Consider the following 14719-nt stretch of genomic DNA (forward strand, 5'->3'; position numbering starts at 1 on the left):
CCACCACCTCTCATGGGAGTCTGTTCCACTGTCAAACAGCTCTTACAGTCAGAAAGTTCTTCCTGATGTTTAGTCGGAATCTCCTTTTTTGTAACTTGAATCCATTGGTTCAAGGTGCTGGCTTCCAGAGCAGGAGAAAACAAACTTGCTCCATATGACAGCCCTTTAGATATTTGAATATTACTATACATGCAACTTTAGACATTTTGAAATGAGATTTTGCTACTAATTTCTATTTCAAAGCACAAAATGTTTTAAGTTAAAGTTTCTACACAGCTTAAACAACTTCATAAATTCAACAAACATCATATTCAGGAATTTGTTTATTTTTGGTTTACAAACAAAGGCACCCAATATTTCTATTTTATAAAAGCTTATGATTTAAAATTTTGTTTTCAGAATCTGTTCCTACAGCAGAAAGCTACATTGCAGGGTAATGTTCTTCTATGGTCCCAAATTTTAAAGTTCTGGCAGGCCTTCTGAGTGATCCATTTCAGAATGCTCTTCTCTCACTTTAGATTGGATAGTTTCTTCAAGTCAATTAGACTTTTCAGACTAATACCCAAAATTATGAATCTTGTTTATGTTAATTAACAAGTCTGAAATTACTGAAGTTGCAACATTAGTATGAACACCAAAACTGAAGGAACCTTTACAATCTAGATTTATGTGGAATGCTAGAACATTATTGCGACATAGTTATGTTATTTCTTTGTATGAGAAAACTAGGTAACCATTCAAATTAAATGGAAATCCTAGGAATCCAATATGGCAGCCATACTGGAAGTTAAACTAGTGTGGAAAATTAAACAATTCCATCAGTTATTCAGAGATCTTTTAAAATCGTAGTATGGATCCCGGTGCAATTTTCTCAGCTGCATTAGCTTCAGGAGTAAGCAGTAATTTGTTCCATAAAAACAGTACAGTGAGAAAATGAACTCAGCATCTAAGCATCTTACAATTGCCTCTCACCAAGTTCAACCACACACACACGTACATATATACACAAATCAAAGTGGCTTGTTGGGTTCCAGGCACCTTGTGCAAAAGTTTACAACGTACTAAAATGCCAAGTAAATATTCAAGTTCAATGAGAAAGAATTAGGGGAGCAGCTGTAGCAGATACAGTAGGAATATTGCACCCAACTGTAAAACCTTAAATCACTAAATCCACAATTTATTGTATTCCAACACTGTAACACCAGACGCACACACTTCTTAATAGTGTGGACTTCGACTATGTAACATTTTGTATCCCTGGAAAATTATATGCAGATCTATTTTTAAAAAACAACAACTGTACATTAAAGTACTTAATAAGATAAAATATTTAAACTTCAACAAGGAAGCTCTCTCTCCAAAATCAGATGCACATTTGCATGAAAGAAGTTATATTTCCACAGCAGCAAGACATGCTCTATATGTGGAATTATAAGTATAGGATGCATGTGCTTCGCGTAACTCCTATGGTTCATTCAGGATTCATTCACAATTTACTTAGGCATATTAATAAAAAAAAACCCCAGGTATAATAGAAGTTAATCGGTTGCGACCACACAAGTATGGTAGATTATATCAAATAAAAAGAATGTTAATGAAAGCAGAGAATTGTATGTAACTATGTTTAACAGCGTAAGATTTTAATATTATATGTACTTAATTAAATCTTAGAGCAAGGACTGTTGTAAATGCATTTTTCCTGGTAAAGCAACATGCAGAAAAATACATTTAACCTAGTTCCTATTCAGTTATTTATATTTTCTTCATTTCTATTTTCACCATTCCCCCAAACTGTGCTGAGTTTTATTTAGCATAAATATCAATTTCACCCCTTCAGAAGTAGTGCTCGATAATTTGGTTTAAAATTCTGTAGGTAATTTAAGAAATGTGGCATTTCGTAAACAGATTTATGCCCTAAATCACTGAATAAAATTTCAAAGTTCCTGATTTCTTCTGCAATAAAAGGAAAATACTAGTGACTCGTAATGATGTGGTTCTCTTGTGTGCAACTTCCAAGGGATAAATTCACCTCTTTCCTTGGCCATACAAACAGTTCTAAGCCACAAGTCAGAAAAACATGCAGAGTAAAATGCTGTGTACCAGCTGCAGTTTTCCCCTTGAAGGATCCCTGCTTTTTCAAGTCAAGGGATTGGAAAGGAGGAGAGAAGAATAAAAGACTAACGAATGCCCAACTCACAATCATTTACAAAGATACCTCTCTCATAAGAATAACCAGACAAACCAGTTGCAATTTTAAAGTCTCAAATAAATAGCTCTACCATCTAAGCCAATAATTTGTTCACCTTAACTAAACACACTTATTTGCAATAAAAATTAAGTTTACTATGTTAAGGCAGATTTTAATTTCAATGCATTCCAGAATTGCACAGTTACACTGGTCAGTGGCCTAAAGTTCTTCCTCATACAGAGATATTAAATTCATTTGGATATTTAACCTACATATTTGCCTAATGACAGATTGATCCAGTACCAGCCATATGATCTCCACAGAAATACACAATTAAGCATCACGTGTACTGTACTGTATTTCACAATCCAGATCTAATATTTCATGTTTTTACAAAAGACGAGATGAGTAGGTACATTTTAGGGCTTTATGCCATTAGACCACCATATGCATAGATGTCCTAATTCTAGAATTGCCATCTTTAATATCTCATAGTGCTGGATGCTCTGAAGTAAGAGAGAAACTTGTAACAGAGGCTAACGACAAAATACCAGATGTTTCTTGCCATTTGTGATCTTGCAATGAAAATACGCCAGATGAGGATCACAAGCACTGTATTGAAGCCATAACGAATGTTCCTTAGCCTAGGAAAGCAAGGAAAAACAAGATGTGAAAAACACAGGCTGACCCACAAGTAAAGTTAACAACTGTAAGATGAATTGGCACTTGATGCCCGCCCCTGTTGACTAATAAATTGAGAAATCTAACAATCAGCTACTTGTATAAAGTATGCATTATACAATAAGCCAGCCTTTGTCAACCTGGTGCCCTCCAGATCTTTAGGTCATGCTGGCTGGAGTTGATGGAAGTCTGGAGTCTTAAAAATCTGAAGAGCATCACATTACCTATTCCTGCAATAAGGAAATAAGCTACATCTTTTACCAGTAGATGTTTTCTTTCATGTTTGTGATAGAAATCCCTACAGATAACCCAACCAGTAATGTTTTCAGCTAAGAAATGCCTAGCTCTGGTTTGCAAACTGGAGGGGAAATATCAGAATTCCCCCAGAATTCCTTACCCACCAATCCAGGAGCGGTTTCTAGAAGACAGGTACATAACTTACAAGTGTTGTGAGAAAAGAAGGGCAGCAGTTCTCCTTTCTTCACTGCATACCAATGCAATCTCAGAGCACAAATCCAAGCCTCAAATTATTCTTTACTATAGTAAAACTAAAAGTAGCTAGGATATTTGTGGTCAGATTGATCATACTTTTGGAAGCTATTGTGAAGACAAACATGTTTTTTCAGCTGTAGTATATACCGTACTTCTTGCTTAATGCCTATATTGTTTGGAAGGTAGACAACACAAAATGGAGTAAACATCCTAGTATATGTTATCTTTCTAGTCCATAGATCTGGGTTTGATCAAATCCTGGGATAGGTTTAGAAACAACCTACCTAGGATTTTGAGAGAGGCAGCCTCAGAACTGGTAGAGCTTGCCACTGTTGACACCAAGAAAAGGGAAAGATGGCACCTCTGTGCAATGACCAAAAATTGCAGCAACTGTGTGTTCAACTAATACAGTTGTGAAACATGACACAGACTGTGTGCTATGGTTGTAAGGTCTAACAGTTAATGATAATTACTGAAGTATAAATGTGTAATAATCATGACTTGTCAACTACCTGTAACTACAACAAGTCTTACATTATTAAGTCAAACTTCACAAATGAAATGTAACTTTTAATTCTTAAGTCAAGAGCACAACAGATTAAACTGTTTCATAGCTAACATCATGTAAGAATGTATGTGCACAAGACATTCATGATTTCCAGTCCAAAGTAGAGTCCAGTTTTAATAAACACCTGGGCCAAACCTAGATTTCTAGAGACTCCTTGTGACAAGACTTGTCAGTAAACCAGCTGAGATGGTAAGCCTTCCCCTGTTAAACCCTACATGTTGCAAAATTCTTAGCTTAGCTACTTACCTACATACAAAAATCATGTTATAGCACTGTTTTTTATTTCATATCACAATAGAGCATATGGGTAACTCTAGATTTTTTGTGGTGTCAACCTTTTTTTTAAGCTACCCAATATTACTGCAACTTTCCCCCCAGTCAAATTTAATTTGGAAATGCAACAAGAATGGTGGGGTCATCAAGGAGATTAAATTTTCCATTTGTACAGGTTTATGTACTTTACATTTTGTGATATTTTGACTTCTATGACTTCACAGCAGCTATATTGTTATACTCCAAAAGGAAAATTATCAGTAAACTTTTTTTTACTTGCATATGGTGTCACAATTAACACCTTCCCTCAGGTATTATATCTGCATGAGAATTCTTTGATTCCAAACCAGACGGATGCAGCATTACCCTCCTCTGCACCAGACATTAAAAGAGGCAGTAAGGTTTCAATTGCCATTACCTTCTAAAAAGTAAAGAATAAAGGTTGAGGGCAGAACTTGAAATCATGCTCTAGTGAATTGCCCATCAGCACAAGCACCGCAGCTTGCCAAGCAGAACAATCTCCTCTCTCGTGTGATATTATGGAGGCTCTCCTGACACCTGCCCCCACAAGTAAAATTATTTAGGGAGTATACTAGAAGAAGGAAAAGCTATGTTGAACAAGTGGAAGCCCTTGTGCAGAGCTTGCACCGATTGGACTTGTTAGGTAAATTCCACCCATAAACTATACATACTTATTCAAGTGTTTCCGAGCTGCTGGGAGACCAGACATTTCCTCGTTCAATACATATTTCTTCGTTCCCATGCAGTAATTTTCCATATATTCTGCCCAGTGTAGTTGTCGAACATCAAAATTAAAGGTCTGTCACAAAAAGAACGAACAGTATTATGCCAAACTTCACAAATGAAATGTAACTTTATTCTTAAGTCAAGAGCACAACAGATGAAACTGTTTCATAGTTAATCAGCAACGCTGGGGAGAGGAATGCTGCGCTACTCTGCAGCCACCAAAACCTACCAAACCCGGATTGCTTCTCCACCAGTGGTTGAAGCAGCAGGGCAGGTGGGGGCGCCACCACTTTCATTTCCAATCCCTGAGGTGGCTGCTTCACCCTGCCTCACGGGTGGGTCGGATCTGCTGGACTACAACTCCCATCATCCCCAGTTGCTATGCTGGTTGGAGTTTATGGAAATTGGAGTCCAACAACTTCAAGCTAACTGGGGCATTTAAATTTCCCCCTTTAAAAAGGTTTGTAGAGTTATAGTGTGGAGCACCTTTGGATGTGAAATGATGTAAATATTAGTGCCTGTAGAGCAAATGTAGCCATCATAAGCCTGAATGGCCTGTGTGCTGATACAAACAGGGGGAGGGGTTAAAAGGGCATAGCTGATATTAGTTCTACCTCAGAGTAGGCAATAAAGTGGTGGTCCCTGTAGTCAGTCCTACACTGTAAGGTTGGAGAATGCATAGCCATTGTCACAATGAGCTTCTTTGTGAATTATGGGTGGAAGGGTAAAGAATCACAACCAAACCACACTGTGCTATTGAAGGAGCCCAAAGTAAGGTGGTGCCAGCAGAGAAACAATGTTGGTGCAGGGCTGGGGCACAGGACTGTGGACAATCACAGCACCCTAGTTCAGTGGCAGAGCACCTGCCTTGCATGCAGAAGGTCCTAAATTCAATCCCTAAATTCAATCCTTTAGAGATTCTGTTTCTGGTTAGAACTCATTGAGGCACTACAGTTCCAAGTTATCCTTGCTTTTGCCAACACGTAACAAGACTTAAAATAGGCACACATACTCTTAAAACCTTGTTACTGAATGTATTATCTTAATCCATAATCACAAACCGCTGCACATTAACAGTTTAGTCCTAGTTTATGTTAACAAGCTGAACAGAAATTAGTCTCATAGCCTACTTATTGTTTTCAAGCAAATTTAAACTACTGAGCTATCTTGACATTAACCTTTTAATCTAAGATTAAAATGATTCAGTATCAGATACCTGCATAGAGTATGACAGTCTACATAATTTCAAAAAATAAAAATCTAGCTTCACCAATTGATCTCAATTTCAAATATTTAAAGTTCATTCAAACTCATTTGGATTAGCTGTACATATCAGGAATGCTAGTGCAGACAAGGTGTCTAGCATTGTAAATTATTTTTTATAAAAGTTAAAGCAAAGAAAGGAACCAAGCACACGATTATACTATAGCTTGATTTTCTCCTATATTCCCTGTCAGCTATTCTTTCTTTGAAAAGCTTGACATGTCAACAGTACAGTGAGTAAGTCATTGCTAAGACAAAAACAAATGTAACTTGCCTTTTTGTCTTCAGGACTCAGCTGGCTCATGAGCATATTGACGTTATCTGTGTTCCAGTCCCAAGAATTACTGGTGAAATATTCTAGCAACATCATAGCCTTGTGAAGACGTGTTATTGTTTTCATCATCCTACAGTTCAGGGAAAGATGTTATTCAAGAAAATGACATTTGAAAAACTACATGTCTAAACTCAGATCCTCTAATTGTCTCCCAACCCCAAGGCACTCAAGTAAATTTAACATAACTAGAATATTTCTGCATTGCATTTTAATAAATATTTTAAGGAAAATGAAGAACTACATGCTTAGACAGTATAGTGAAAACTAGATTATAGAGAGAGACTTAATATGAAGTAGATAGAGTTAAAGAAGAAGAGAAATATTATTCTAGTAGTTTTCATTGCCGAGTCAAGAGGGGAAACACCTGATTCAAAAATTTATCTGTAACTTTCTGGCTTGACCAAAGCTTAGCCTCAATCTACAAAGGGCAAACTCTAGAGACAGATGTCCTTTCTCTATTTCTCCACCACTCCCAGAAAACTATTTCTGTGGATAGCATCAAAGGGCAGCTCCCCTGCAACAGAAAGTGCCCCTGCGTATAATTCCCACACAAATAATATGTTGGGTATTTATTTGAGAATCAACACACCAGATGACTGCTCCCATTATTCCAGAGGCCAATAAGGAAAGTTTACATTACATAACAATTCTCCTTTCCAGTATCATCACGTTACACCAGTTCAGATGCCAGGGTTTACTACATAATATGCAGAAATATTCTATCCATGTTCATTGCCTACCTGGGGCAACAATGAATAATTTGTCTGAATACAGTGCATTCTATTATTAGGATCAACATGGAAAGCAGCTTTTCTATTTTAAAAAATATGTTTATGTATAAATTTGAATCCAGGAAACTGAATATTCATTTTTTAAATACATTTTTAGTACATTTGTAAGGGAAATTAAGTTTTGGTGCATATTGTCTTCCTAGAGCAACAACTTATTCCACTGGCACCGGCTAGCCACAGCATACAGTGATTCTACACATACATTTCCAGCCTGATCCTTAAAATGGAAGGCACTGATGATAAAGAGCAAAGAAGATGAAAAGGGGAAAGGGACGAGAAAATAAAATCAGCATCTGTATGAAACAGCTTTAGGAAAGACTGTGGTTGTTTGCCTATACTGAGCAGGATGGTCAAATTCTACTGTGTGTAAAATATTTTATAATTTTATAATTTAAATAAAAGAAGTATGTTTGGGGGAAAGCTATTTAACAGGAAGAACTACATCCCAAATACAAATAACTACCTACCAGAAAAGCAATACAAGACAATGAAACTATGCAACACTTTTTCCTATTAGGATTTTTTTTTATATACATTTCTTCTAAGGACCTAATATGTGTCTGAACTACAACAAGGGAACTTGTGCAGCTCACCCATATTATGAAAAGCTTAGCCAGAGCTCTTCTTTCCAAACATTCATAAGCACAAAAGTCAGAAGAACAGAAAAATACTGACTATAAAGATTTTTAGCAGTAATTAAAAAATGCATTACATTCAAGTACACTTGAAGTTAAGGACGCAAGCTTACTAAGAGTGAGTATTTTACTCTCTAGATGAACAATTTTGAGTTTCAATTCCCTGGGCGACATCCAATGGGGCTTCTCACCAGCAGAATTGATTTCTTCTGGCATAACAGGAGTTCCTCTTCCCTTCCCTGAACTGCCTCAAAATCTGCTCTGGAGGGCTGTGAGTCACTGGACCAGAGTTGGAGAGGAAGAAATAGAAAGTCTGCTCTCACAGACTTCGCTCTCCCCTGGCTACACTTTCAAGGCACTCCACAAAAGGAAGGAAGTGGGAATATTGGTAGCTTGGTACTTTTTGCTATGAAATAAATGCTACTGGTTTAAGCTAACCCCAACTGTGGCCGCTGTACCAAATACCCCCTCTCCTCCCCACACATGCTGCTGCACCAGTGAGAGGTTAAGCAGTATAACTTCTTTTTCTCTGTACTGAATCTCCAACCATCCAGCTTCAATGGATGAACACAGCTTCTAGTATTAAGCAGGGGAGCATATATGTGGGCCAGATTTAACCAAAGACTTCCGCTAGGGCAAAAGCACTTCCCCTCCTTCCCCAAGTTGCTCCTAGAGGGGTTGGGAGAACTCCCAGAACAGCACAGGGGAGATGACAAGGGGGAAACCTACCATCTGGCAAGCTGAAATGATTTCACTAACACAACGCTTGGCATAGTGCAATGTTTCTTTAGCTTTCTCTTTAGAATCTTTAGCTTTCTCTTTAGAATGCTTTCATAGGTTAATTTTCATAGGAAATGATCTAATACACCCACTGAAGACCCCTGTTTCCAAAAAGCCTATATTGAGAAACACCTTTGTGCATTGTGGAGTCTTCTAATGTGTGCTGTCGATCAACACAGAATGCTAGCTAGGTCTTGTACTGCAATTCTGAAGATTCCCTAAAATACGTTCAACATTTTCTCTTCAACCACAGGTGTAAAATCAGGAGTGGTAGGCAAACTGTTTCTATTGACGTTTTCCTACCATTACTGAACTAATGAGATACTGAGCAGTGTTAATCTCATAAGGAACTCGATGATGGTCTGGAAAAGTAACAAAAAACAGTACAAAGCTATGCATATCTAGCCAGAAGTAAGTCCCACTGAGTTGAATGAGCTTTACTCCCAGGTCATTTGTATAGCAGCAGCAGATGCCCAGTGGTTTCCAGATGTTGTTGGACTCAATCTCCCATCAGCCCCTGTTAGCCTGGCCAATGCCCATCCATAATGTAAAGGACTGAAGCCTAAAGTCTTGTACATAGATAAGAATGTTGTTCTACATACATAAATACATACATAAAATTTATGTAACTGGCAAGAATGTTAAAGTTCTTCCAAAACCAATAGAGCAAATTCCTCTGGATCAGTGCAACAGAGCAGAAGCATGCCTTTATGTGTAGCAAGTCTACTTTGATGGACCTGAGAAGCTGGTATTGGCAGCTGAGAGAATGGCATAAAGTCACCAAATTCCAAAGATGTAGGCATAATACTTGCCCATGCTTCCACAATAGCAATCAAGACAATGCTACAAGCAATAAAGCATAACAAGCATTATTTCTGTACATGAACTAACTTTTGGTAAAATATGCTGATGCTGTCACAGAACATGGACAAGTTTTATGCTGGAGCTTCTAAAGTCAATAGAGGACATACCAAAATATGCATTTTTTTAAAAAAAAAGTAGTAGTATTGCAAATGCTAATTTAACTTTGAAAAGAACAGAACTTGACAGTTCCTCTGTTCCCTCAGATCTCAGTGGTGGTGGTTGTTGTGCAGTTTGAACATCCATTCTGCAAAAGAAAGCTTGAAAATCGTGCCATTTTAAAACTATAAAATAGGAAGAATAAAACTATGCAATTTTGACGAGTTAAAGTAAACTTTTTGCTTACTTAAAAAAGGTAGCCAGAAGAATTATAAGCCGAATGTCAGTGAGATAAAATGTGTTAAGTGACTTGTATCATCCATTAAAAAAAACACAAGTACACCATGATTGTCATCTATATTTATACAGATGGCAATATATACATATATATTTATTTATCTCTTACATCTCCTTGCCCTCCCATTCCATTTCAGCTTATAATTTCAATAACAGTGCTAGAGTGGAATGATTCAAAAGACTTAGAAAATGGCTGGGACTGTTAGATTCATTGTAAGAAAATTAACTTCAAACAATCCCTAAGTCCTAAGAAACATCCAGCTCTTTTACTGTTATTGTTGATGCTTCTATTAGTAAATTTACAGAAGAAGCTCATGCCATTGATCTACACCGCCAAAAAGCTTCCATCACCTTTCCAGCAAAGTATTAGCCCTTTCCTTCTTACCACGGTTTCTGACCTGTCAACCTTAGAACAACATCGTATAACAACGCAGGAAGTATGTGACCGACTGTAGTCCAATAATGATGTTTAAGGGGGTTGGACTGGAGTTTAACATTGGGACGCCTTATTGCTTGTTCTAAAGGATTCCTCTTGAATGTCAAATTTATGTAACTCTCTGTAGGAAAAATAAGGGTCACAATGTTTTGAGCAGCTCTTGTTCAAAGAATGAACCCACAGTTAGGTAGCAAATTCAACAGCCTTAGACATCTTGATGGTTTAGCTACTTAGCACATTATCCATACTACTCCATTTTCATGGCCTGAAGTCAAACATCTCTGTGGATTTAGTGGCACATTCAATCATAATAACAAATAACATGTTAATGTGTTAATCGTGTAAACATGGGTTTGTCATGAGGAACAGAAGACAGAGCTAGTCACCATTACCTTGGGCTTCTTCCTGTAATCCTGAGGTAGATATCATACAGGAATGCTGGGGCCTTATGGCTTACAGCAATCCAGTAGTGATATAAAAGGTGATTGGAGGTTAGATTTACATTGGGCCGTCTGAAGGCCTGTTCGAGAGGGTTCCTCTTGAAAGTGGATATTACATGGTATTCTAAGAAAGAAAAGTTGTGTAACAGCTTTGATAATAACCATTTAAATGTAATGGACTTCCATGGACATAACATACAAGTACTATTCTCAATGAATCAAAGCACATCTTTCGTACACATCTTTCACTAATTAGCAATGTTCAGCATTCATTCGGTTCAACTCTCAAGCCTAAATAGTCTCTCTCACTGGAATTCTTTTGGTGCTTTTAAGTGCTCCACTGACTGCAGCTTCATTTCCTGTTCTGTGCTCTCTCTGTTCCTCTTTCCTACTTAATTATTAACCTTGTGTTTGTAAATAATTGCAAATAGAGCTCCACTGGCTGACACTATGCTATGACCTATGTATCACACAACAATTTGTAAGTTGCATTACAGATTAACCCAACATTTTTAAAACAAAAAAATTCCTTCCAGTAGCACCTTAAAGACCAACTAAGTCAGTTCTTGGTATGAGCTTTCGTGTGCATGCACACTTCTTCAGATGCCTGAGGTATCTGAAGAAGTGTGCATGCACAAGAAAGCTCATACCAAGAACTGACTTAGTTGGTCTTTAAGGTGCTACTGGAAGGAATTTTTTTGTTTTGACTATGGCAGACCAACACGGCTACCTATCTGTAACTCCAACATTTTTAATTAGCTCAGGTATCAAACACATCTGAATTAAATTAAGGAATTGTTCATTAAGGTTTATTTTGGTTTCTCAGACTGAAGGCCTGAATCTGTAATCTTGTACTGTTAAACCATCTTCCAGTGAAATAAAGAAGTGTTCTTACAGTAAAAAGGAAGTCCTCCAGAAGAGGAAGATTTATGCACTGCTTTTGACATTCTGACTAGACAGAAAAGAAGATGGTAAAGAATAATGTTAAGATTATATGCAGGCTATTAATTACCTGGGAAGAGATGCTGTAAAAAATAATAATCCAGAGATGTAAAACTTTAAACAAATTATGTTAGTACGGTTAGAAATTGGAAAATAACTTAGTCCTATGTAACTGCTTTTTTTATATATCACTGATTCCTCAAAACTCAGCAAATCCCATTTTCTCATGGGCTGTAAGTTAGATAAACTACTTTTACCCACCCACCGCTATCCATCAACTGCTGCTACTCAATATCTAGCCTTGAAACATTTTTTTCTCCTTACAGCTTATCTTTCCCATATTTTAAGCATTTAACTAATGCTCATTGCTATTGTTTTAACATTTTAGTGCAAGCCACTTTATGAGGTTTGCTTGAAAAGCTACACAGTGGTATTTTGATTCTTGAATGGCTTGGCCCCCGAACAAATCGGCTCCGGAACGCCACAAACCCGGAAGTAAGTGTTCTGGTTTGTGAATGTTTTTTGGAACCCAAACGTCCGGTGTGGCTTCCGCTTGACTGCAGGAAGCTCCTGCAGCCAATTGGAAACCATGCCTTGATTTTCAAGTGGTTTCGGGAGTCAAATGGATTAAGTTCGAGAACCAAGATACCACTGTACATATAATGCCTGCAAACTCCACACTGGTGCAGAACTGCAACTCTTGGCCCTCTTCCCTTTAAGAATCATTATAATGTGCTTTGCTCTGATGTTATAACTCTGATCAAAGTACTGCTATCAATTGTAGTCCAATACTTAAGTAAAACCAGGTGTGTATATACACTGTGCTAAAAAAAATGTAGGAGCTGGGTACTGGTGCAGTTCAATTTGGTAGAAAAATTGAAATATGTGGGCTGAATAAGTTATGAAAATCTGCTTAATGTTTACATTGCTTTGAGTTATTTATTTTATATTTTTCACTATTTTGCATATTTTGTTCTAGAATCATTGTTAAAGCTAAAGGAGTTCTACAGACTACTGAGGCTCTGCCCTCAAACCACTGGTAAATCTCAATCACCATTCTGTCCTCTGTAATTTCAGCAGCTATTACCATCACACTGAAACACTGCTTTGAAGCTGTTTAAGGGTTACATGTTCTCTCTGAAAACTCATGCATTTCTGTGGAACCACAGCATAAACACACACACCACTAAGTAAAGCCTCTTTTATACTATATTGTATTTTTATTACTTTTGTAATGCTTTAAAAAGGCAAATATATATATTGGAAATATTCAGTACACATTGCTCTAACACTACATGCATACACTAAAATGCTGTGTCACACAATGTATTTTCAAGCATACGTAGCAAAACAATCTTCTCCCCTATGAGCTTAATGGTTCTAGCAGTCTAGAAGGACAAGTATCTATGGAGAGAGCAAATTTATTTGAAAAGCTGCTCCCAATCAGAAAGCAGAGACAAATCAATGCTTGGTCCTTTAAAAGCAATTCTTATTTTTTTTAATGAATCTTCATGCATGGCTCATGCATGGCTTTCTAAAGGTTCACCAATAAGTTAATTTATTAAACTGCAGAGGGAAAAAAGAAGGCATACCAACTTCACCCCAATGGAAGGGATTGGTGCCACCCGTAGTACAGTTGTATACCATAATATTTCTTGGTCTGAAAAACAAAAATTGGTTAAATTATTTTCTATATTATCATTCCTCTTAAGACAAAAGAATAGTTCACATAATAAAAAGCAAAAAAAAAAGAAAAAGGTAAAAGTAGCCAACCAATACCACAGCAAATAAAGGTAAAGGTAAAGGGACCCCTGACCATTAGGTCCAGTCGTGACCAACTCTGGGGTTGCAGCGCCCATCTCGCTTTATTGGCCAAGGGAGCCAGCGTACAGCTTCTGGGTCATGTGGCCAGCATGACTAAACCGCTTCTGGTGAACCAGAGTAGTGCACGGAAACGCCGTTCACCTTCCCACCGGAGTGGTACCTATTTATCTACTTGGACTTTGACGTGCTTTCGAACTGCTAGGTTGGCAGGAGCAGGGACCGAGCAACGGGAGCTCACACTGTCACGGGGATTCGAACCGCCGATCTTCTAATCAGCAAGTCCTAGGCTCTGTGGTTTAACCCACAGCGCCACCCACATCCCTACCACAGCAAATAGTAATGTGAATAAGAAGCCAAGGATTAAAAAAAAACACAAAACACTCTGTAGTGTAGCATTTATAAACTGATTCAGTGGATTTATTAATTACTCAAAACCAATCCTGGCCCAACTGTACTGGCTGCCAACTGCTTTTTGGGCCCAATTCACAATGTTGGTTTTTACCTATAAAGCCTTGAAACAGCTTGGGACCACAATACCTCAAGGACCACCTCTCTCCATATGAACTGACCTGCACCCTGCACTCATCATCTGAGGCCCTTCTTTCTTTGTGTGCACCTTCTGTGAGAGGTTGGGAGGGTAGCAACACAAAAATGGAACTTTTAGGTGATGTCTCCCTGCTTGCGGAATGCTCTCCCTATCTATAGGCACCAGGCAAAAACATTCCAGGCCTTTAGCTAATTAAACAATCTGACATTTTAAATGGGGGGGGGCATTATTGTTTCTGTTTGTTTCTATGTTCCTATGTGATACATTTTTGCTGTTTTATATTTTATTTTTATTGGATTTTATTGACCTAGACAAAGGCCATGGCAACATCCAAAGGGGGGGGGGGACAGCAGTTGCTACATATGCAGTAAAACCACGGTCAAATCCAGCAAAATATCTTATTAAACAGAATAAAAAGTAATTTTCTAATAAAATGTGTAAATTAGATCTCTGAGTACCCACTGTGACTGACCACTAGCCCATCCAGATCTTTCTTCCTAATCTTCCTAGCTGCTAAGTCA

The 14719-nt window shown here is 37.7% G+C and overlaps 1 protein-coding gene across 22 annotated transcripts in view; it reads right to left on the reverse strand.

The window, feature by feature from the left end:
- Positions 1–305: 305 nt before the first annotated feature.
- FAR1 (fatty acyl-CoA reductase 1) overlaps positions 306–14719 on the reverse strand; it is a 38270-nt gene continuing 23856 nt past the window's right edge. For 12 of the 22 annotated variants that reach the window (XM_083725389.1, XM_083725372.1, XM_083725376.1 and 9 more), the window contains 5 exons: positions 13420–13487; positions 10838–11009; positions 6487–6616; positions 4895–5022; positions 306–2832 (listed from right to left, as the gene is read on the reverse strand). In XM_083725389.1, coding sequence (XP_083581515.1) covers positions 2670–2832; positions 4895–5022; positions 6487–6616; positions 10838–11009; positions 13420–13487 — 661 coding nt within the window. In that variant the 3' untranslated portion in view covers positions 306–2669. Of the gene's footprint in view, positions 2833–4894; positions 5023–6486; positions 6617–10394; positions 10567–10837; positions 11010–13419; positions 13488–14719 lie in introns of all 22 variants that reach the window. The other 10 variants (XM_083725391.1, XM_083725393.1, XM_083725380.1 and 7 more) reach the window with 1 other exon arrangement.

This window comes from Podarcis gaigeae, assembly GCF_964106915.1.
Source record: "Podarcis gaigeae genome assembly, chromosome: 1".
NCBI classification, from domain to species: Eukaryota; Metazoa; Chordata; class Lepidosauria; order Squamata; family Lacertidae; genus Podarcis; species Podarcis gaigeae.